At 40.0% G+C, this 23,750-nt stretch overlaps 2 protein-coding genes across 4 annotated transcripts in view; one reads left to right on the top strand and one right to left on the bottom strand.

The window, feature by feature from the left end:
- pacsin1b (protein kinase C and casein kinase substrate in neurons 1b) overlaps positions 1 to 4,405 on the top strand; it is a 54,893-nt gene extending 50,488 nt beyond the window's left edge. For 2 of the 3 annotated variants that reach the window (XM_034681420.1, XM_034681436.1), the window contains one exon: positions 745 to 1,871. In XM_034681420.1, the coding sequence (XP_034537311.1) occupies positions 745 to 854 (110 nt within the window). In that variant the 3' untranslated portion in view covers positions 855 to 1,871. Of the gene's footprint in view, positions 1 to 744 lie in introns of all 3 variants that reach the window. The other variant, XM_034681427.1, reaches the window with a different exon arrangement.
- A 4,800-nt stretch (positions 4,406 to 9,205) lies between these two features.
- On the bottom strand, positions 9,206 to 19,051 carry LOC117818344 (SAM pointed domain-containing Ets transcription factor). Its single transcript, XM_034691176.1, has 6 exons — positions 19,003 to 19,051; positions 16,240 to 16,696; positions 14,499 to 14,696; positions 12,839 to 12,886; positions 11,011 to 11,145; positions 9,206 to 9,695 (listed from the first exon to the last, which is right to left on the bottom strand). The coding sequence occupies exons 1-6, from the start codon at positions 19,009 to 19,011 to the stop codon at positions 9,517 to 9,519; spliced, it is 1,026 nt and encodes a 341-aa protein (XP_034547067.1). The 5' UTR covers positions 19,012 to 19,051; the 3' UTR covers positions 9,206 to 9,516.
- Between the last annotated feature and the right edge of the window lie 4,699 nt (positions 19,052 to 23,750).

Below are 23,750 nucleotides of genomic sequence, written 5' to 3' on the forward strand. Positions count from 1 at the left end.
GTCTTTTTCTGTGTTCATGCTGCTGAACACGTCTCTCTGATAACACTTCAGGCTTATATTTCTTTGTCACACACAGAATACTACCTTCAACCTTAAGCATTATTTTTCAACACAGTAAATGTGTGCTATCATAATTTGTAAATGAATCTTCTGTTTTTTAGGCTTTCTTTAAATTATTCCTTAATCCAGGTGTTCCCAAAGTGTGGGTTGAGACCCCCTGGGGGGTCGCAACACACAAATGGGGGGTCTTGAGAGGTCTTCCACAATGCTTTTTTTTAAAGTTATCTAAAAATAGTCAATTTTACCCATTATAGTAAAAAATATTTAAAAAAAATAGTATCTTCCATTGAAATAAAACCTTGAAAATAGAAAATGTAATGAGTTTTCTCCCTTTCTCTTTTCAAGATGACTCCTAAGTTGAGGGTTAGTGAACAGTTAATTATCTAAAGCATCAGTAGCAGTGGGTTAATTCATAAAAGCACAGGAAACACAGCCACATGCTCATATAGGTAGGCTAATTTTCTGCAGAGTAGCTAAATGAAGCCACATTTAATCACTTTGAGGGACAGAAGGGGTCGCAAGTCTTCTCGCAAGGCATCTATATGTTTGGGGTCACGGGCTGAAAAGTTTGGGAACCCCTGCCTTAATCTGTAGTATCCATGTTCAGTTTGACTCTGTGTGTCATGAAGAAGAGATGCATCCTATTATCCCCACCTAAACATTTCTGTCTCATTCTTCCCGCAGGAGATGAACTGCTGAAGCTGGAGGATGAGGACGAACAAGGCTGGTGTAAAGGACGCCTAGAGAACGGCAAGCTGGGTCTGTACCCGGCCAATTACGTAGAGCCGATTTAAGTGGACTAGCTGAGAAACGCTTTCCTCTTTAGAGGGGAAAACCCTCCGTTCATAACACTGCACATTGCCAGAGACTTGAAAGCAAAGCTTCCTCTTCCTGTTTGGGCACAGTGAGCACTCTTCATCATCTCAGCACTCATCACAGAGACACAAGACTGAAACAGGATCATCTCCAAACATGGAAACTAAATATTTAAGACGGTCTGTGTGTAGCTGTGTTTGAGTTCAGATGTGACGCTAACATGCCATTCAGTGTGTTCTCTCATCTTTATATTGATATGGTATCATCAGTTGTGCCTGGATAGCCTGACTGAGCTATGCATTGTGCATTTCATGTATATATTTGAATCTTTTTTACAGTCTGGATGCTTGTACAGTTGTTTTCTCATTGGATAGTGTTTTCTTTTCTTTGTGGAATATTTACATGTTTAGCATCGCAGGAATAGTCTGACATGTTGGGCAAATGTGCTTTGCTTCAAACTGCATCAAGGTTTTATTGAAGAGCAAGATGAGAGGATGAGAAGCTACAGCCTGAACCTGGTTAGCTAAGATTAGCACAGAACAGTAATAAGGGTATTAGATAGTTAAAGATAAGTGAAGATGAAACATAAAGTGAAAGCTGGGGAAAGGTACTGGTACATGTCAGCATTTTAATATAGACACAAAGCCAGCTATTGCAACTTTCCCACTTAATATCTTCACACAGTTCATGCAGGAAATAGAGTCTTCAAAAACAAAAATAACATAGCCTCTTCCCCTGCCTTCTCTTTATGCTAAGCTAAGCTAACCTACAACTGGACGGCTGTTTCATATTCAATGTGAAATCAGTTTAAGTTTGGTATTGCTCTACTCGTCTTACTCTCTGCAAGATGGTGAGAAAGCATATTTTCAGTTATGTTGAACTACACCTTTAATGCTGTCAGTTTTCCTACTTCACTTCGCAGCATGTCACAATAATCCAGTCTCAAGGCAGCTCATTAGAATAGTAACAGAATATAAAATCCAGAGGTTTGTTTACGTGGAGAGTAACTTCCTTTTCTTGTGTGTTGGTTAACATTAAGGATGTTCCGAAACGAGAAGTGTCCTCGTTATTCAAACGTAAATTTCAATTCCGGCTAACCCAGAAGTTTAAAGATAAAAAAAAAACACTCTGAAAACATTTAAAATTGTGTGTTAATGAGTGTTACAATGTGGTTTAAGTTAGAAGAGCTAGCACCACCACCTTCAGTTATCTTTCCATATTATTGTCCACATGTCTGTTCTGGTTACACATTGTTCCAGTCGTGATACGCAAGTTTAACCAAACACAGCCTACATACATCTCTATCCCCATTCTCTAGATCAAAATACTGACAAACCACGCCACACTACAAGATCTATTCTGACATCTGTGCTTGTTTACATACAGGTAATTAAGTATTAGAGCATTATGATGCTTGAGTTACAGACAAGGCTAGTGGCGGGTGGCTGCGCTATGGCTTTAAGATAATACAGGACTGGCATTTCAGGCCTAGAATAATCAAAGTATTAATAGCTTGTGGAGCTGGCTAGTAATTCTGGTACTGACTAATGAGGGTGATGACGTCTTATTATTATTCGACTAAACGCTCATCCCTTGTCAGCATAGATTTCAATCTGTGCTCACCGGATTGGAGGACTGCAAGAAATATAAGAAACATTACTCAGTCAGGTGACGAAGTATGAAAAGGGACAAAGTCCAATGGGAAGGTGGTCGAGGAGTTGGAACAGGAAGCCTGGGTTCATGTCTAACTTAAGACCATAAGGCAACATTTATTTGTTGTTTTGCCACATAATTTACATCACATAATGAGAGTACCTGTTTTTCATCTTTCAGAAATAGAATTTTGAACTGAAGCCACAAGTTTTCTGAAGTTTTTTGGTAAATTAACAAGAAAAAATGTTGGTTATGTGAAAAAGATTTGAGATTGGGCTGAAGTTCTCCTTGCCCTTCATGAAGATTGACGCAGACTTTCATGTAACAGGCAGAAATATATTTAAACTGAAATACATACATTAGGTATTCTGCTGTCTAATAATCTTGCCTGTAGACATACATCTTTGGTTTATAGTTCTGTAACTATTTTAGAAACTGCCTTGAGACTGGGATGAACTGCATTAGCATTTGAAACAAGATTTGAGCTGAGCTCCTATTTGAAATGGAAATATGGACTCTACCAAAATAAGGATTGTTTACATTCGCCGCCACTGTCTGACCTGCCTCTAACAAGGTGCCTGTTGTATCTATCACCTGTCAATACTTTTCTCTGTCTCTCTTGTCTTTATGCTCAAACTGTGTTCGCAGAAGCCACAAAGAAAATCTGCCTTTGTGTGGAGCTTCATTTAAACCACAGTTTATTTATTTCATTCGCTGGAACATTTCTGCAGTTAATGAGGATTGTTTACTACGTCAGTGACTCAGCATTATCTGCTCCCAGCTCCTCTCTCTGTGATTATGTGCATGCTGATGTCCACCACACTCTGTTTACCGCTCTCATCTGAACTGATCCAGTGCATGGCCGAAATTTATCCCACCAAACTCCTGACGGTTTCTTTATCAAATTAAAAACCTTATTGTATTTGTTTGTATTAAGTAACACGGACGCTCATGATTGGTCTGTTTTACCATAAACCACGCTGTATTAAATATCAGCTAAAGTGAAATATTTTTGTTTGAATCCTAAGAATCTAAACCAGACAAAGCTTATGAGTGCATGTGGCAGTACAGTATTCGTTAAATGAGATTGGTCCGTTTCTCCGGGTAACCCCAGGTGTTGATGAAAACTACACCCTTTGTTGACAAGGAAAACGGGTGTTCTCTTACTGACGCTGGCAGAAAAAACTGCAACGAGCGCTGCACAAGAAAGAAGAAAGAGGATCTGTCTCTGAAATATTGATGAGACTGTTGCCTTTTTTTTCTGCTGCAAGAACAGAAGCTAATTCTTTTTTTAAATCCACGAGGGAGACGTTGCTTGTAGTGTTTATGCTCCTGTATGCTTTTAAAAAAACTGTTGCTCCTCGTAAACACTGGATTCAGAAGGGTGAAATAAATATTGCCTTATCAAATCTACCACCCTGACTCCCCAAAGACTCTCAACGTTCAGCGAAAGAGAGCTGGCTTCTAGAGAATCCGCCACTGGCTCAGTTTACAGTGACACGACACACTGGCTCCCTTTGTTTGAAAGAAGACGATATGAATACCAGTCAACAGTCTTTTAACTGTACTGAAGACAGAAATTGGACAGTGAAACAGTGTACTGGGAAAGTGTAAAAGGTAAAACCACTGTGAAAACTCCTGTCATACACTGAAGGGTGTAAAAATCATATTTAAAAAAAAGATGAAACTTCAAAAAAAGCTCCTGTTTTTTTCTCTCTGTTGCTCCTGCTGAAAACTTTGATCTGCAATGTTGGGGGAAAAACTTTGTGGAAGACTCGAGGGCTTTCTCTCTTTTCTTTTTAGCATAGTGCTGTAATTTCAAAACTGTAGTGCCTGTTCATCTGCATAAGCAAAAATAAAAGATGTCATCAGAAAACTCGGGGGTACATATGAGACTCTGTGAGCCTGAGACAGCAATTCATTATACCTCATACTTCTGCAACACCACAATTTCATAACTAGTTTGTTTGGTGTAAAATCCAGAATACTACTTATGTTCTTTTTCCCATGAAAGACTGTTTAATGCAGGAGGAATGTACTCTTACAACGTGTGTTTAACATGCAGTCCATGTATAAAAAAACAGCTATTGGAAGCATGGGCTGTGTTTGAAACCTACCTACAAAATACTTCATGCATACTGCAGTGTGCCTAATAACCTGGTGGTTAGCATGCAGTTCTTACAATATACTAGTGCACATCCTCACCTTGTCATACCTTCATCAATCAAGTATTTCTGATCCAAGCTATGATGACTAAGCTACTCATATTTCATAGTTTTCAGCACAATTCTATCACAGAGCATTTTGTGGAGTTATTTTGACTTATACAGTTAAAAAACAGCCTGACATGTATCTAAAGGGAGCTGTCCCCACTTTAGAATAAATCTGAACAAGTTATTTAATCTCCACCCCTTTTTATCAGGTCTGCTTGAGACTTAAATAAAGGTTTAGATGATATCTTCAATCTAATGTGGCCACCAGTGTTTGATAAACTCGATACCTCCACCTGCCACTGGAGGTCAGTAGTAACCAGATCCAGCTCTTGATGATATGTGACACTCATCATCATGGTGATAGTTCAGCAAAAAGGACTCAGAGCTCTGAACAGCTACGTATGAATACATGTTTTTATTAAAAGTTGGACATGGTATGCTGTTTGTTTATGATGAACCTCAGTCAGCTTATTCAGATTGCTACAGAAGATATTTGCTGATATTTTCTTTTACCTCCATTCCTCCACCTTAAGTGGTGACCTCATATGATTTATTATGAAAGACTATCTCGAGGAGTACAAATATCAGATGTTACAAAACAGCTATTTGCTTTTCAAAACTAATTTGATGGTTGGCTGACGCAAATATTTCTTTGCCCCTCTGACTATTTGCTTACCACAGACAGATTCAATCATAGCAAGAACTTCCTCTCCAATACCCAACACGTCTGGTATGTCATCTTTACGTGTATTGTTTTAACTTCAATGTAAATCCACTAGAAGAAGAGTACAAGAACTTGTATATGGGAAAATAATTTGGAACCATATTGGAAGGAGATATTAAGGCGCTTAACCCTCTTATTATCCTTGGGGTCTATTGGACCCCATTCAATGTTTAACGTCTCTAAATTAATGAATAACATCATTTTTTTGGCTTCATATTTCATGAATTTTCCTCATTTAATGGGGACAACTGGGAAAACATAAAACTAAAATGCTGATGTATTCCAATTTTCTGTGAAAAAAATGTATGCATAGGTGTTCATTGGGTCAATTTGACCCCAGGCTGTTTTAGCTGTATATAACATAAGAAATTTCCACATTTTATAACCATTTGTTTTAGTGGTTTTGGATGATATTGAGGTCACTATAACATATATTTTTATAACCTAAAAGAAACATAAACCTGGGTAACAATCAGTTTCTGGAGGTTTTAAATGCTGGAGTCAAATTGACCCAAAGTATAAAAGATGTTAGTAAATTTGAGGGTAACAGGAAGGTAAAAACAATTTTTTTTTGATTGGATTATATAAAACAGGTGCTAATGGTTCGTCCTGGAACTCATCCACACCCTGGATAAGCAACCAAGTGCAATTCAGGTGTTCTGTGTCCGGCTCAAGGACATAACCAAATCTCCCACTGAGGCCACAAACATGAGCAAATACAATTCCTGTATAATACTACTATATACAGACCTGATCAAAATCTTAAGACCAGTTGAAACATTTCTAGAATTTTCATTTTGCACATTTGGATCTTAATGAGGTTTTAAGTAGAGCTACAATATGCAAAAGCAAGAAGGGGGAGTGAGACAAAAAGCACTTTGAAAAAGTAATTTATTGAAAACAACAATTAAACTGAAATAGGCTAAGTTTTTCCAAGCGTCTAAGTGTTTTTCTGCTCACTCTGCTTTCTTTACTTCAACTTCCCTCAATGCCTCCACCGCCTCCCTGCAACCCACCACCATTTGCATGAAATCTCTGTTTCAACAGAAGCAACAAACCAATGAATTCAAATGAGCTCAGGGCGATATAATCTGGTAAATCATCACACAAAAGACAAAATATGTGATTTTTTTGCACATAAATACAAGCCATGGCCGTGTGTCTGTGTTTACATGTTCATTCAAAGTGTTTTGATAGAAAAAAAAAGTAATATATATGACTAAACATAAAGCAGAAATGTATTTAGAAGTAGCCACTAATGCACACTAATTGCAATAAAATGAATACAAATAAACACCAAAGGGAAATAGTTAAGAAATAAGAAAACATAACTAGTTAAGAGAATAAAAAAGGTGAAGATAAAAATCTAATATAAATAAAATCACTTAAAATAGCAATAAAATTAGTTATTATATAATAAAAATGGAAGACTTAAAAATAAATATGACAATATAATATTAAAATAGATATAAAGTGACAGTAAAATGATAAATATGAAGAATGTTTTTTAAAATCCTCCCTAAAAGCCGGACTAAATAGGTGGGTCTTTCATTTATTTTAAGAAGGGTTTTTAATTTTACTGTTATTATTATGTTTGAAAACGTATACCTGTCATCTTGTTCAATAAAATGGGTCATCTAAAATAGGGTTCGCTCGAGGTGATAAATTAAAACAGTTAGCGGTGGTGAAAGCGTTGGTTAGGCCCATTATTCCTGCAGACAGTAAAAGTAAGCCTGTTTGAACTGTTGTAAATCCCTGGAGGGTTACACCTCTGTCCGTGTATTTTTACATCACCATGGTACATATCGTACAGATATCACACAGTCATATCCTTTCAGAAAAAGTCTGACATGTTAACTCCTCTTGATCCTTTTAATTCTCTCTGAAACCTGCCGAGTGTATTCAGGTATAAATCTAACTTCCACTTGTGCGCTGAAAAGCATGCTTACCTGCAAGATTAAACTGCTCATTGTTGCCCAGGGCCATCTTTTCTTGGCAGATATCCCCCGGCTCACTTCATAGGAAGAACAATTATGACAATTTTTTTAAACCCGTTGAACTGTTCATGGTGAGGGGAAAGGAAAAAAGCTGACTAAGGTCTGGATCAAAAGAAAACACTCTGTAATATTTAATAACTTAATGATTGTTGAGCTTTCCAACAACTGTAATGATGGGTGTAGCCTGCTTTTAAAAGCACATGTAACTGAATTTACAAAGCCTGGATCAACCAGAGACGAAGCAGAAAGATGTTGAATTAGATTATATACTTTATTGGGACTTGTGTGAAGCTTGTAAATCCTTTGTTAATCAGGCAGACATTTAGGCAAACTCTGTATGAGAGTAATAAAAAGTGGTGTTTGAAAAAGTTTGAATTATGCAGTCCCTGCTGATTCAAAACAGTTGGAAATGATTCAGACCACCACATTTAGATTTGTATAAATCAATAAGATTTTCAATGCTTTCATTTGTCAGGCTTCCTTTTAAAAGTTTTAATGTCTGGGTGATTTTGGCTTAATTCCAGCAGAGTTTGTATCATACTTCCATTAAATCTTTAGGGGCCTTTGTCCACCAGCAGCATTTTTTGCACTGGTAGCGCCCACTACGTCAGTTTCTAGTGCCAAGCGAAGTCAAAGTGCTGCCTGACAGTATGTAGTAAGTAGAATGTGAACAAGAGCAAAATCTGCATTCTGCCAAAACTGGATGTCGTACTGATTAGGGAAAATTTCTCAGTATGCATCAGACCAGTCTTCCTCGCAGACTGTTTCCCATAATGCACAGCGCTAGCATTCTACTTCTATTTTCTGTTTATGACAGGGGGCACTCAGTTTTTAGATGCTGTGAAAATTATAAAAATCCATATAAACCACTTCTTAAATTTCTAAACCATAAGTGGATGCTGAAGAAGCAGTTCCGCTATTGTTGTTTACTTCCACTTTCCGAAGCTGGAAATCCAGCGACGTCTGGCCCAGCAACCTGCAGAACGAGGAAGTAAATATCAAAAGATCTGCCCCTCCTTGATTTTGATTGATCAGTGATGAAGAAGTGACAATGACAAGTGTGGCGGTGTTCCAAAAGTCGAACTTTAATATTAGTTTGTTATTTTTTTTCATACAGTTTCAGTAACAGTCCAGCTGGTCTGGATTTATTTATATGATTATTTATTTAAAATCGGTTTCTTAATAGCAAAACATCCACAATATAAAATCCAGTGTACAGCAGTATAAACAAGTGTTATCAGAGCTGAACTTTATAGCAGTAAACAGTGCTCGGGAAATGCATAATTCTTTTCTAAGTTACACCTCAGAAAATAATTACATGTCAGTGTCAGTATCATTACAGTCAGAGCATTGTATGAGACTCCTCAAAGGGTTTACACACTTGGATCCAAACTCAACAGACTCCCTCTCTGTGCCCACAGATGAGATTATATGTCCTTCCATCCAGTTGCTGATGGGTTACAGAAACTGACTGGTTGTGTTTATAACAGTCAGGACCAAACCCATGAAAAGCCAAACATTACTAACCACATTTTTAACTGTGACAGCAAACTGGCTCGAAGTCAAACACGCACACACCGGTCAAGACGAGCGAAACAAAACGACAAAACAAACGTAGCCGAGGGTGTTTTCCTGAAGCTTGTACATAAGAGCAATCAGTTTTTACTTCTACGTCATGTAATGATTGACTTATAATCACTTATGGCAACACAAACAGGCAGATCAAGCACATGGAAAGGCAGTTCATTTTTTAAATTTTTGTTCCTGTTTTTATTATGTGGTTGTTTTTATTCTGCAGCAGGAAAATGCTTCAACAGCCTCGTTGTTTTGTCTCTTCCTCCCGGTCGATGCAAAGATAAGCCTTCGTGCAGCAGCTGCCAGCTGTTGCTTCAGTGTTGGCAGAGGAAGTGTGTACCATTGGGGTTGGTCAGTGCACGTGTACCATGTCACCTTATCAGCTCAGGATTAAGTGTTCAAGTGCATGGTGGGGAGAGTGTGTCCTTTGAGTTTTGGAGGATTGAACTTCTCCTCGTCTTCTCAGTTTGCTGCTGACTCATACTGGGTGAACGAACTGGTACACCAGTCTCTGAGACACGTCAGGCTTGCGGATGATGCCTTTCTTGTAGTATTGACGTATGGAGCGGCTCAGTTTGTCATAGTTCATAGCAGGGCGATTCTTTCTGAGTCCCCACAGTCTGGCAACGTGAGCCGAGTCTTCGATTTTAAAGATACCTGATGGGACACAAAAGAGATTTCAGATTTGTTACAGCATGCTACAGAATGACAAGTAGAATTACACAAGACCATACAGAGAGCAATTTAGTTGTCTTTTTCCCCCCAGTATTGAAAAAAAATAATGATAATCGTCATTTGGTACCATGTTGGGTTTTCACCATATTACAATGCTATGAAATTATAAGATTGTCCCAATTTGTTGGTACCTTCCACTCTATCTACAACATGATGACACTTTTCTAGTGAATGATACATCATATGTTGGTTGAAGATGTTGAGCTGCAATGAGCTGAGTTTTTAGTAAAAGAGTAACTAGTGGAAGCAGTTGAAGAGTTAGGGCCTGCATCCATTGGAAGCATCTGTTTCCTGTACAATTCAGCATTTTCAGGGCCAAGCATCCTAAACACAAAAACACCCTCGACATCAGCTGTTAGTGAGGTAGAGCCTTCAGTCATGAGGCACCTCTCCTTTGGAATCATCTACCAGTCAGGGTCTTGGAAGTAGCCACCCTCTCTACTTTTAAGAGCAGACTTAAAACTTTCCTTTTTGATAAAGTTAGAGTAGTTAGAGCTGGCTCAGGTCTGGACCAGCTCTTAGTTATGCTGCTATAGGCTCAGACTGACACACTGGTATTCTATCTCACCCCTCTCTATGCCTACCACTTGCTTTAACTCTTCCTGTCCCATTAAAGTAACTAACCATAGACCTTTCTGGAGTCCCTGAGTTCCGTTGTTTCGTAGGTTCCTCTGAGTCACTGCCATAGACGGCCTGCTGCTACAGACGTGCCAGACTCCAGCAGCTACAACTACACCTATCCGCCTCACCACTATCATCTCTCTCTCTTCATCTCCCTCCATCCCTCTTTCCAACCCCAACTCGGTCGAGGCAGATGTCTGTCTAACATGAGTCTGGTCCTGCTCGAGGTTTCTGCCTGTTAAATGAAGTTTGTCCTTGCCACTGTAACTTGCTAAATGCTGCAAAGTGCTTTGCTCATGGTGGATTAAGATCAGACTGAGTCCTGTCTGTAAGATGGGACTGGATCTTATCCTGTCTTGATGTTAATAATACAACAAAGAGTATGGTCTGCTCTGTTTGTAAAAGCTTCTTGAGATAACGTTTGTTGTGATTTGACGCTGTATAAACAAAGGTTGGTTGATTATTTGGTGTTAATGGATACAGCCCCCCAAGAGATTACGTGTTCAAGACTTTAGTTGACGTGTGACAAACGAAAGCAGAAGAAGTGCAGCGGGAGATGTGCAACAGTACTGTGGATTATATAAATTGATAACTGAGCTTTAATAAATGAGGGTACCTTTTTCTTTGCTGAGCCAGCGGATGCAGCGTCCGTAGTTGTGAGGTTTGAGTAGGAGCTCTCTGAGGAACTGCCACAGGTGGATGGGCTGACCGGAACAAGATGAGTCTGCCTCCGACCAGAGCTCCTCGACAACTAAACAGGAAGGACAAAAAACAACACAAATGTCATGATTCATGGAGGAAAAATGCTAATTCCCTGGAGCCCCAAACATTACCAACCAAGGCTGTTCAGTTTCAAACACTCGGAAGGATTTGATGCATGTCTTCCCCCACATTTCCTGTCTCTCTCAAGCTGTCCTATTCAATAAAAACTAAAAGCCCATGAAGTAATCTTTAAAAAAAAAAAGGGGAACTTATCAAAAATACTGTTGAAATAAGATTTGTATCTGCACCTGTCAGGTCAGTCTGGCTTATTTAAACTGTAATGAGATATTTTGACTTATATTTCAGTACAATGCTCAGTGAGAGTGGAGGTTTTGAAGTGTAGGGAAACAACACACAACAAACCCATCTTTGTCCTGGCCCACCTCAGTGACATTTGTTTGCTTGGCCTGACTTTGATGGATGTTTTGCTCATAATCTGTCAGAACATATCTAATTAGAGCACATAAAACATTCTACTCCAGATGTGTTGGGAGAAAAACAAGGCAGGTGTTTGATTTGCATAAAATAAAAAGTCTGATCATTTTTTTAGCACTACTCCAGGAGTTAAAAGTTCACACTTAAAGCCGGGGTTGGTAATCAGATTTAGATACACTTTTTGTTATACTGGTTAAAATGATCTTTATGTCCTGATGGCAATCAATACATAATGTGTTCTTAAAAAAGAGTGAAGAAAAGCTGCTATCTACAGCCAGAGTAAACCTGGGAAAACACCAACCAATCACCGTTTATTGGGTGCCAAAATTTTAAACCATTCAAATCCCGTTCTGTCGTTCTGCCCGCCTCCTGCGCGTACATTTCCCCGGCGTGTACTCCTTGTCCCCGTCCCCTGCCTCTGCTTCCCCTGACTCTACTGACTGCCCCTCTCACTTGACCTCGGGCCTGTCCCCTCTGACCTGATGAGGTGCTTTGCTCAGGACTGTAGTCCGGATCAGAGTCTAAAAAGCTCTAACCACGGGGGCTCTGACAAGCAGAAGAATTAATGACATTTAGTAAGTCCTACAGAAAATGTAGATATACTGTAGCGTCAATCCGGACGCTATAGGGATGACGAGCCGGTTCGTGAACACGTTGAGCTTCACTAACCGGTCACTGTCGGCTGTGATCACGCCAACCAACAAAGCAACAATCAATGTTTGAATGAATGAAAAACTTCTCTTGTCTCTCCTCTCTCCCGCTTGCACACTCTACACCTCAGTCTCCTGATGCCTTCACTGACTGTCAACACTGTATGAATTAAGAACATCTACACTGAACACGTTTAACAAACAGTAGAGCTGTTACAGTATTATATGTATTATAACTTTTCTCCTGATATCGTGTCACCAGATCAACTGGATAATGCTAGCATGACAGTTGTGAGTACTAACAGCAGCCATGTTTGTTTGTGTTTTTAACTTTCACTATGATAATGTTTTGGTGAGGACCGGTTTTGAATCAGTCACGATCATATGGTCGCAAGTCAGCGGCGCTCGTGCATGTGAGCAGAGGGGCGGCGTAGCAAATTCATGCTGGTTTTCCGAGACTACCAACCCCAGCTTTAAACTTCAGTGATGTGTGTGTTTATGTCCATGACAGTTTATTACAGATTGCTGTTGACTCTGTGCAAAGTTGGATTTTTAACAGTTGTGGTTTAATATTTTCCTTCAATGACGATCACCCACCTGTAGTTTTTGTTTCTCCAACCGAGCACCTCTCTTTCATCCAGGCAGCTAGAGGACAGAAAGAGGACATTGAATCAGAATGGTTTCACTTTGAATAACTTTTTTTGGTCAAATTTAGATGTTATTGACGAGTTGTTTCTCCACTAATGAAGAAATCACAAGGAAAGACCCTCCCCTAAAACAGCACACCTCTCCTCTCTCCTCTCGAGCCTTTCCAAAACTGTCCCCTACACTCTCCCTGCACACTCCCCCTCCATTTGTGCATTTGCATGAAGGGTCCCGCCACATTGAGTTGCCATTCAAAAGCTCTGAGTGTGGCGCGGAGGTGCGAGTCTGCACTGATGCTGTCTGACTGACCAAGTGTGACGCCATGGGGGACGCTCCATAAATTAAAGTTCGATGGGTTAACGCCCGGACATCAATGCTTTTGTTAACATGAGAATAACACAGATGTACATATCTTAAAGTTTTAAATATATTCAGGATCTATTTAACGTCTTTACAGTCTTGAAATCTGAATGTTTTTCTTATTATCAAGTGTTTCATATTTACAAGTAGGCTACTTCTTACTCTACAAGAAAAGAAATGCTACCAAAGAAGAGGTGGGGTACTTTTCATATTGTTATCGCTGCTATCATTTGTGTGACGTATAATCATGGTTACATTAAGTTCCTGCTTCCACTGAAGTAAGGGGAGCCGAGTCTGATCCCTCCACTTTGATGAAGTCACTTCAATCAGCTGTGAGTGACTTTAAAATGGCCTTGACAAAGCGGAAGTGGGGAGGGATCGATTTGAGAAAGGATGTGCATCTTAACACTAGAACCTACAGGGGAAGCGGAATAAGAGGCGGGTTGAGACATGTCCCCACCCTGAGTCTCGACCATAGACAGTATAAATAATGGACATAGTTTCCGTGACATGACCCATCTGTTCCTGAGCGCTGTTTTGAAGCCATTCGTTGGCGGGAGCTTTATTGGATATATGCTGAATTCAACCAAACTAGTGTGAGGTACAGAGGCGGGCTTTGAGCCTCCTCGCCAACAACTATGTGTTCCCGCCTGTCAGTCAAGTCAGCCATGTCCTTATTTGGGCAAAAATTCATAATGTTAATATCTTCTGCACCGTAGCGTTAGAATAAAATTCATCCCCTGTACATCCACAGTGTGTGCCGATAGAGAAATTAGCTACGTAGACTAAAGCCATGTTTTGAACCAGGCTGCAAACATGTTTATTAATGCTGCAAAGATCATCTTTTTTGAATTGGTGTGGATGTGGTTTTCGATGTTTCTACAGCCAGCCTCAAGTGGACGCTCGATGAACTGCAGTTTATAACACTTCCGCATGGGCGTCATATTTTGAGACTGGAGCTTGCCGCTTGGTCTTGACCCCCATTTCCTGGCAGGTCAAGCTACCTTGACTCTTTGGAATATTTCAAGAAATGTACTTTAACAGCAGTGAAATGTTTCTTTTCTAATCTATGCTACAAGGACAGATCCTTAACATATAGGTTGTAGAGCTCTCTTCTGGAGGAGCCAAGTTGATAAACATCCACTGAAACTTACTAAATAAAGTACACTCAAAATGCAAATTAAGAAGCAAACATGGTAAGAGTTGTAGCATGCTAAAAATCAACATGATAAAATACACAAAGCTCACACACCTGACTTCCATATGTCTAGGTGAGCGTGCAGCGTGTCTCCACATTGTGGCGAGCGCTGGCGAAACTCCTCCTCGCTCATTGCGCACAGATCCTTCCCTGTCAGGTCCTGGAAGGCCTTTCCTGCGTGGGGTAACCTGTACAAGTGCTCAGTCCACAGCAGCCACTTCTGCACGTTCCCTGTGCTCCACTCTATTGGGTCTGTGAGAAACATGGAAGATGGTGAGAAAACTAGCAGGTGTACATGCAATAAATCACCTGGGTTAGTGTTATAGATAATTCATACTGAGTCAAGTGGAGCTGTTTGTATCCTACATCTTCTACATGTACACAATTTGCTTAACCCTAACCGTTATCACACTTTTATGCCGCTGCGGTTGTCATCAGTGGAACAGATGACGCAGGTTTACGACATCCAGAGGTCTTACAATACATAATTCCTCCTCTGTTTGCTTTTACGAGCAGCAGAGACCTCGCCCATAAGACTGTGTACACGTCTGATGTCAGGATAGAAGCTTCAGTACCAAAGTTGAGGAGAACTCATGCAAAGGTCAGGATTAAAGAGATCCTGGAGCAGGCAAACACGGCTCTGCGTCAGTCAGGATATGATTGAGGAGATCTGTCATCCTACCTGAGCTATCCACACAAATATCTGTTGATTCTGGGAGTAATTCCTTTTTTAGCGAGTAACAAGCAAGACATGAAAAATGTCCTGTGTACTTTAAAGATTTGTGTCTTTGTCAGTTACATTTCTTAGAACAACTGACCTCTTGAACCTACAGTAGCAGATGTTCAGACGCAGGGAACAACTGAGCATGAATACCTTATACCTTTAATTATTATTTAAGTTATTTTTTTAAGCATTTTCTCCTCTTTTTTCGATACGACAGCTGAAAAGAGGCCAGATAATGTGGAGAGTAGAGAGTGGGCATGCATGACATTCAGCAACAAGATGAACCAGCAACTCCTGAAACGAGGAGCCTCAATGCATGGGGCGGGCCTCTGAACCATGAGGCCTAGTGGCGCCCCAATTTGTCTTTTCTAACGGCCTCAAACTCAAAGACTCTAACTGTAACATCACAAATGACATAAAAACAGCAATTACTCACATACAAGAAGCTTGAAAGAGCACATTTCTTGACATTTCTGCTTTAAAAATGACCAAAACTATTATTCCATAACAGGACAAATTGTTTTTTTCCTAGCCTGTGATTGATTTATGGATGAATCTCTCTAATATTATCATTTTCTGAGGTAAAGCCTCTCAGAGAGTTATCTTGTAAACTGTAGATTAATTTCAGATCCTGTACTCTTCCATTTTCACTTCAATAAAACTCCTGACTTCATATTTACACATATTTAAAGCTCCTGTGAGGAGTTTTCAGCTTGTTATGAAATAGATTGAAATGAATATTGATGTTGATGGTTCTATATAGTCATTTTTACTGCCTGTAACCGCTGCAGGAGGGAGGTGTCAGGAGGTGTCAGATCTCATGTTACAGGGCTGAATAACTACCTTTCATACTTTTTTCACCACAAATACTACATACATACATTTGACTGTTAAAAAAAAGCAGGTAGATTTGTTTTAATCAGAAAACACAGCTTTAGCATGTTCAGGTCAAAATCGGCACAGAAATTAGAGGTAACGCTGTCCACAGGGGGCGCCAAATTCAACACAAACTAAAAGTTCCTCACAGGAGCTTTAAAGTACATTTTTTGTTGTCTGAAGGTAAAAACCTACCTGGTGTGATATTGAGCAGCTTGCAGGCTGTTTCGATGTCCTTCAGCACTTCTCCCACCACCATGCTCTGCACTTGCTCCAGAGAGCGCTCCTCCTCCTGACCCTCCAGCACAGGAGACAGCCCCTGCTCCTGACTGTCGATGACCGGGCACTGCTCGGGCTCCTCCTGGGGCTCCATGCGAGGTGTGGGTACAGTCAGTGCCGTGGAGGCATCAGAGACTTTCACCACCCAGGCTGCGTCCTCTGTGAGGAGCATGTCAAAGCAGGAGAGGTAGAGGCCTGGCACGCCACGCTCCAGGGCTTCAACATTTGGTTTGGTCTCTCCAAGGTCCCAGGGCTCTTCTGTGCTCCTGTTTCGTTCCATGACCGCGAGAGAGTCCTCTGTTGTCATCCCGATCCTGGATGCATACACTGAGCCCTCTGAAAGACTGTCCACTGGATTTGACATCGCTGCTATCTGGAGAGATGAGACATTAGGAAATGCCCGATGAAGACAACAAAACATGCAAGCTTTTGGTTTCTGTATTCTGCAACACATAAAGCTGGAAGAAGAGTCTTTTTTCTGTGGTAGTACCTCAAAATTTAAAAGAGAGCCAGAGCATATTGGAGAGTCAGCATGAATACATTTGGACTCAAGAAAAGTTCAAAACTGTCCTCTGAAAGCAACATTTTGCTAAATTTCAGCACTTAAGCAACACTTTGATAAATATTTTCATGCGTAAGTTGAAGAAACGACAAAAATACCTCTAAATATTTCTTTAGTGTAGCTGAGAAACAAGATGTAGTTTTTGTTTCGTAGTATAGTCCATCAGAGGAGCTGTGTGACAGACTCCTTCTTTGTGAAGTGTTTAAGAAGAAGTGAGACGAGTGCTGCTTGATGCTCTTTAAGAACCCTAATGGAGATACTGAGGGAAATGACCCTAAAGAGAGCGTACACACACACAGCTCTGACATCCATGGGGCCAAACTGGATTTGACTGAGTCTCTTATGTGTGGGTCAGTGGCCTAGAATGGCTGATGTGTTGGGGGTAGATGACTCTTATTGAGACCTGAAGCAGCTTCGCCGCCTGCCTCAGCTTTAAAGGTGCCGTCTGTCTCCACTGTCAGCTGGAGTTTTTAATCAAGTTAGATAATGTGGGGAAGAGCGAGCACAGAAACCTGCACAAAACAACCAAGGCGTCTGTTTTATAAGAATGACACTGATAGCTCCTTCTGCTCAGGAAATTGCCGTCATAAGTTATTCGTTTATGGACGTCAGCTGGAGCACAAGTGTTGTAATCTCGCATATGGCAGCTATAATGTGTACCTGCCACAGCTGGTGAATGTGAGGCACACTGCTGTCACACACCGGGTTATCAGGGGACTGAAGGAAGAGTGCTTCCACACAGCACATGTTTAAGGAGAGTCACGGCTTTAATTGTCACGACACAAATAAATTAAAGTTTAGTAAAGATTGTAAAATGGTTCACTTCAGTTGTCAGAAAAAAAGGGTGGTGAGGAGGCTAAAAGTTTGAACAGTGATGACTATAAGAGCAAACGAGACCATCAATGATAATACTGACCACTTCTATGTAGTCATTTTTTAATGACTGGAAACAACCTTTTCGTTTTCAGTGAGCGATACAGAAAGTAGGATGAGACCACAAACACATCTATGGGACAAAATCAACAAAGATGTAAGAGGTCCTGCTTTGTCCAAAGGGGGCGCCAAAACAGACGCCAAACCAACATTTGTTGGTTTGGGATTTTAGTTTTTACTTTGGGATATTTTTCACCATGAATAGGAGGTTATGTTTGGGTGAAACTTCTTGCCAAATTTTCCTGAAACTTGTGGGTAAAACATGAACCAGAGATGAGCCCACTTAGAGCCAAAGATCCTGATCCTGATCTGAATCATAAACAAGCAATCTAGAACAAGATCTGATGCAAAAACATTTCTACATTTCTTTGCTACACTGAAAAATTGCAACTCTGAGTGTAATTTCTAATTTCTGGTGAAAATATCTCATAACACTTAATATTAGCCCAAAGTAATGTTACCGTATGAATTCTTGCTGTGTACATGGCAGCCTTTTAAAGTTTTCAGTTATTGTAAGTGGTAATTTTAAAAGATTACTTCTTGAAAAAAGAGAATTTCAGAGTAAAACACCTCTCACAACAATCCTCGCCCATCATTCTTCATCTCGTCTTATAGTTGAAGTTATTTTAAACCTCCTAATAAAGCCATACCTTCCCTAAAGTCCAATGAAGTTATCTTCCTCCATCCCCTGATACAGATTCCCCTTGCAGCCTTTGGTCCTGAACCCCCCACTGTAAAACCTCCTCCCAGTTTCCTTTTATGTCTAAACTTCTGGTAGCTCTCCCTTTCACTCCACCAGGAGTCAGATTAAAAGGCGCTGGCATCCCAGCCTGGCTGCTGCGTGTCAACTCTTTCCTGCAACAGCTTGCACTAAGCCCATTAGCAAAGCAAATTTAGCCATATTACCTTCTTCCAAAAGGAAGAGGGGGCACAAGAAAAAGACACAACACACCCCCCCCCGGAGAGAGGGATTAAGGCCCTGACTGATCTCTAAATGAGTTTGGTCAAGACGCTGATATTCATTTCAGGAGCATTAGAGCTCGCTCCATTTACACAGCAAAGTCAGCCTTTGACACGGACGGGAAGAGACTCCTCCATGCAGGCGTCCACCCTGGGAACCATTTCTTCTACATGCCTAGTCTCTTTTAACCTGAAGATTCACGTAGAAGAGTGCAGGTTCATACCATCACCATTAATTATATGAGGTAGCTGTCTTCTTTAAATAGTATGGTGTGTACGTGGTTGCAACGTGCAATCAGGATGACCCATCCTAAGATCATTCAAAAAACGCTGAATTTAAGTCTCTGATTTTCCTACACGTGTATGTAGGGGGATCTTTTTCTTAATGTTAATGTTTATAATCATGAGAAAATTGTAAATAAAGTTAAAAACAGTGACATATTATTATTTTCAAGGGTAAATAAGTTTTGTGTGTTTCACGTTCTCCTCTATATGGTCCTCAACCATAGTTGTTGACAAAGTTTATACCATAAGTCACGCCCCTTCTTGACTTTGTTTGGAAAAGTGACATTGATGGGGATGTTCCAAAAGTTGAACTATTTCAACTGCAAAAAAAAACAGCTGAAGGTCACTATACACTTCACATAATTACAGGCTGCTAGCACAAATAAAGTGTTAATGGAAACAGGCCCTAAAGTGAAGTAAGTGACATGCACAGTCGGGTCTTGTGTCCAATATTATTGGGTTTTTTTTGTTAGCGGCACCTAAATTGTACAAAACTAATGCAGTTCAGCGTTGGTGGAGATTCGCATAGAGGAGAAACTAACTACACTTCATGTCAATTTCCAAGCTTAAAGCTGCTGCTAATGCTGCATCATGATTTCTGTCAGTTGTTTCTATGTTTTCTTTGTAATACTTTATTAAATGAAAGCAAATATGAAGCCAACAGCGTATTTTAACTTCACGTATCAACTTAGGAGAGCAGAACTGCTGTGGGAAAACTTTTGTAACCTAACAAAAGTAAGAGGTGGGGAAACGTCCTCTGAAACTGAGAATGTGGTGCAAAAAATGCTGTAACTGGACACAGGCTCTTTATAGATGATTACAGTGGTTGCTGATTTATGTTTTTTATTGATCCCCTACTCAGTTAATCAGCTTTTTGTTTATTCTCTAGTTTTGTATGCCATAAAAAAACTTTGAGAAAGATTTTGGTCACTTTCGTTAAGTTTTTTTTTTAGATATTCCACTGAAATAAAATCCTTACGTGGCTTTAAACAGGATATCTTAAGTCTGGATTGAAAATTGAAATCTTTTACATATTGAGTCATTATTTTTGTGTCATTTTAAACAGCTTTTAGATGTGCCCTCACCTACACTCTTTCAAATAAATCTGAGGAAAAAGTATTTAAAGTAAGTTAAGGATTTTATCACCCCTAAAGTCACATAACATTTTAAAGTTGTCAAAATGTAGAGTGGTAAAAGTTGCAGGCAAGTCAGACCAATCTGGTTTGGAACAAACCTATTATCTCATTTATCACTGTTAGTGAAAGTGTCAGAAGTTTGTTTATGAAAGTTAATGAGTAGTGATTAAAGTCCCCTCTTTGAATCGAGTGTTTAACCTCTCTGATTCAGTCTGAGCTAAAAAAGAAAAAAGGTCATCTGTGAGTTTAAGAAGTGTCTAAAATGTCCATCGCGGTGTCGGCTCTGAGCTGTTTGCGTGTGGAGTTAGAGGAGTGTGTACAGCCAGGCGTGACTGTTTGCAGTGTGAGCGTTAAAGGGAGAGTTTCTTTCCTTGTATTGTTTCTCATGGGAAACTGGGATCGACTGAGGAAGTCATTATTCCCAGAAGAAGGAAAAAAGGAGTTTCATCTTTGTTTTGAGCTCTCTGTTTAATTCTGCTGGAAAGAAGAAGAAAGTGTCCGCAGGCTGGAGGAGGATCTGTGGATATTTATTCTGGATTTATGGCAACAGTGACATGAGCAGGTGCTCTGTTCTTAGTATGAATAAGGCTTAGGTGCAACATTTATCTATTTTTAAGAGAAAAGTTTATGAAATGCAAATACAGGTTCATTTTCTGTGCATCTCTTCTGTTTTTATTGCTGTTTACACACCATCCCATTTCCTATCCATAAAACTTTACATTTAATGACACTTGATTGTACTCATTTCTATTTCTGGCTAGTATTAACTGCCATTAAGGGATGTCAGTGGCTGATTTGTATCTGCGGTGTCAGGTGCACTGGCATTCAGCCAGTATCCCTGGAAACACAAAACCATTGAAAACTCTTTGGTCCTGGTCCAAATTAGTTTTTGATGGAGAGTCTGCTTAACAGTTAATGATGCAGATGATAAACGTCACTCTACTGAGATTGCAAGATGAGGGTACAGCACGTCTGGATGGATGGAGAGAGAAACCTGTCACCTGTTTATGGAGATAAATGGCAGAGATGGTGGAGATACAGAGAGTGTGTCTGCGAGGCCTGAGGCATGTGCGGCTGCTGCAGATCGACGTGAGGTGCTGAGTGTCAGAAGATCAGGGTGAGCGAGTTTTTAATAGATTTAAAAGTTACTGAAAAAATTGGAGCTGTCAGCAGCTGCTTAAGAAAATGACTCATCACTCATGGGCTTACAGAGCACACTGAGAGGAAAGGCTTCCCCTTCTACCTGGAGTGTCTGACATAACTGATTCATTTATTTGACTCTTAACATTCAAAAGACGTCACAAGATGGCAAAAGAGTTGAGCTATGATGGAAGAGTTAGTTCCCCCGACATTAAAAATAAACAGTAATTTAAAGGTACAGTGTGAAGATACGGAAACATCTAGCGGCCCTTGTTCGGCCCTCCTGTCAGGGCAAGAAGCTTCTGCGATGCATGTTGAACCTTCCATTTGTCAAACACTTCGATCAATACAAAGTATTTTCCGTTCAAATCACTCTCAGTGTGAATATCAGATAAAGTAAAAACATGAACACTGTTGGACTCCAAACAACGACTCACTCTGACCAAGCATAAACCCGAGTCACACCAGAAGTTCAGGATTATAATTTTATGCTCTCTATCTGAAGCTTCTTCCTATAATTTGTGACATGAATAATGCGAGTGAGTTGAGTAAGGATCGTTTAAAATGCAAAAGGATAAACACAATACACTAAACCCAATCATTTATAAAAATCCTCCTCCTTCATGAGAGAGAAACCCCCTCATCTGTTTTTTTTCTGTGTCATGAATAATAGAAAGTTCATAACTCTTATCTCAGTCTTATCTTGGATAATTGGTGCTAAAATGATTTTCCAGCTTTAATAAAAGCCATAACTCAGTCCGCTGTCTGCTCCTGGACGGCAGGGGGGAAACCATTTTGAATATGTTAGCTTATCGTTGTGGTTTTTGGCACCGCACCGCCAACAACACCCCAGACACTGTTCATCTGACCACATTTTATGCAGTTTTAAAAAGCAGGTGAGAAGAGGAAGGACTAAGAAAGCAAACAAAGAGAGAGAAAATGTCAATCAATGAAATTACGTTTTTTTCATCTCTCTCACTTTCCCCTTGACTTGTTGAAGATGCTTTTCAGATGTTTTTCTGAATCTATAACTATCATTTACTAACAGCACTACTGTAATAATTTAACCCTGATGATTTTTATCCATAGTCACCAATTCACCAGTCACTTTTCAGTTGCAACGGCGAGGCAAAAAATGCAAATCCAAAGTGCTGGCTATGATTTATATCTTTGCTTTTTTAACTGACTCCCAAAAAAATAAAAGTAAAACAAAAACAAATGAGCAAATTTCTGAAGAAATGCAAAAACCCTGCCCTTCATCTCCTCTAAAAGTTGCTTTGATGATATCAGTGAGGGTAGCTGACAGGTGCACCTGTTTCTCACAGAAACTTTTCTCATGATGAGAGGTTTATTTGATTTTTTATGCAACTTCCATCTTATAAATGCAGATTTAAATAAAACCTTCAATTTCTACACACATGTTACAGTTTTTAAGCCATTGTGTAGTGTCAGTGTCTTCTTACCGATGCAAAGATGCTTCAAAGACTCTCCTTGATGGTGGAAGATTTGGGTACAGCTCTATTTCTGATGAGGATGGAGGATGGTCTTCTTCCTCTCACTCAGCTCACACCCCGGTTCTACCTGAAGACAGAGGTGCAGCAGACGATCTGTTTCCCCCCTGATGTCTGTCGCAGAGCCCCCAGCCTTGAGGCCTCAGAACCTCCCAGCCTCTCTGCAACAATTACACTTAACCTGAAAGTCAGAGCCTAAAGCACAACTGCAAACTCCAGCTGGAGAGAAAGCACCTGCTGGGGGTGTGTGCAGAGAGAGAAGGAGCTGGAGAGCGAGTGCAAAGGAATTCCTGCTCCATTGAATGCAATTTATATTTATAGAGCAGTCATGTTTACTTATACACACAACCCTCTGTTTGTGGTGTGTGTGTGTGTGTGTGTGTGTGAGAGAGAGAGAGAGAGAGAGAGAGAGAGAGAGAGAGAGAGAGAGGAAAGAGAGAGAGAGAGTGTGTGTGTGTGTCTGAAGTGCCATGTGTCTCGCAGATTAGCTCAGACCTCTTCAAACACTACTACTTGACCCCAGTGCTTATCAGTGACAGACAATTTAAAGTGATAGAAGATTAAAGAATGCAAAGTGTCTCTTTAAAGAAATTAGTCTATTGACAAAAATACGTTTTTTTTTAATTCTCTCACGAGTGTATCTCAAGGAAAAACATATTTCAAATTCTGTTTTTAAATGCAAATAAAAGAAAAATTGCGATTTAACTGAGATTCTCATTTTATGCTAACTTCTTTTCACGTCACTTGTTCAACTTTACAGCTACATTAAAATAAAAACACATTATAAATATTGTTCAGTATAAAAGACTTAAACTTTGTCTCTCAGTATTTTGCCTGAAATACATAGAACATGACCACAAAGGTTAAGTGTCCCCCTCAGGCTGTGTTTCCACCAAAACT

The sequence above is a fragment of the Notolabrus celidotus genome, chromosome 1 (assembly GCF_009762535.1).
Source record: "Notolabrus celidotus isolate fNotCel1 chromosome 1, fNotCel1.pri, whole genome shotgun sequence".
NCBI lineage: Eukaryota > Metazoa > Chordata > Actinopteri > Labriformes > Labridae > Notolabrus > Notolabrus celidotus.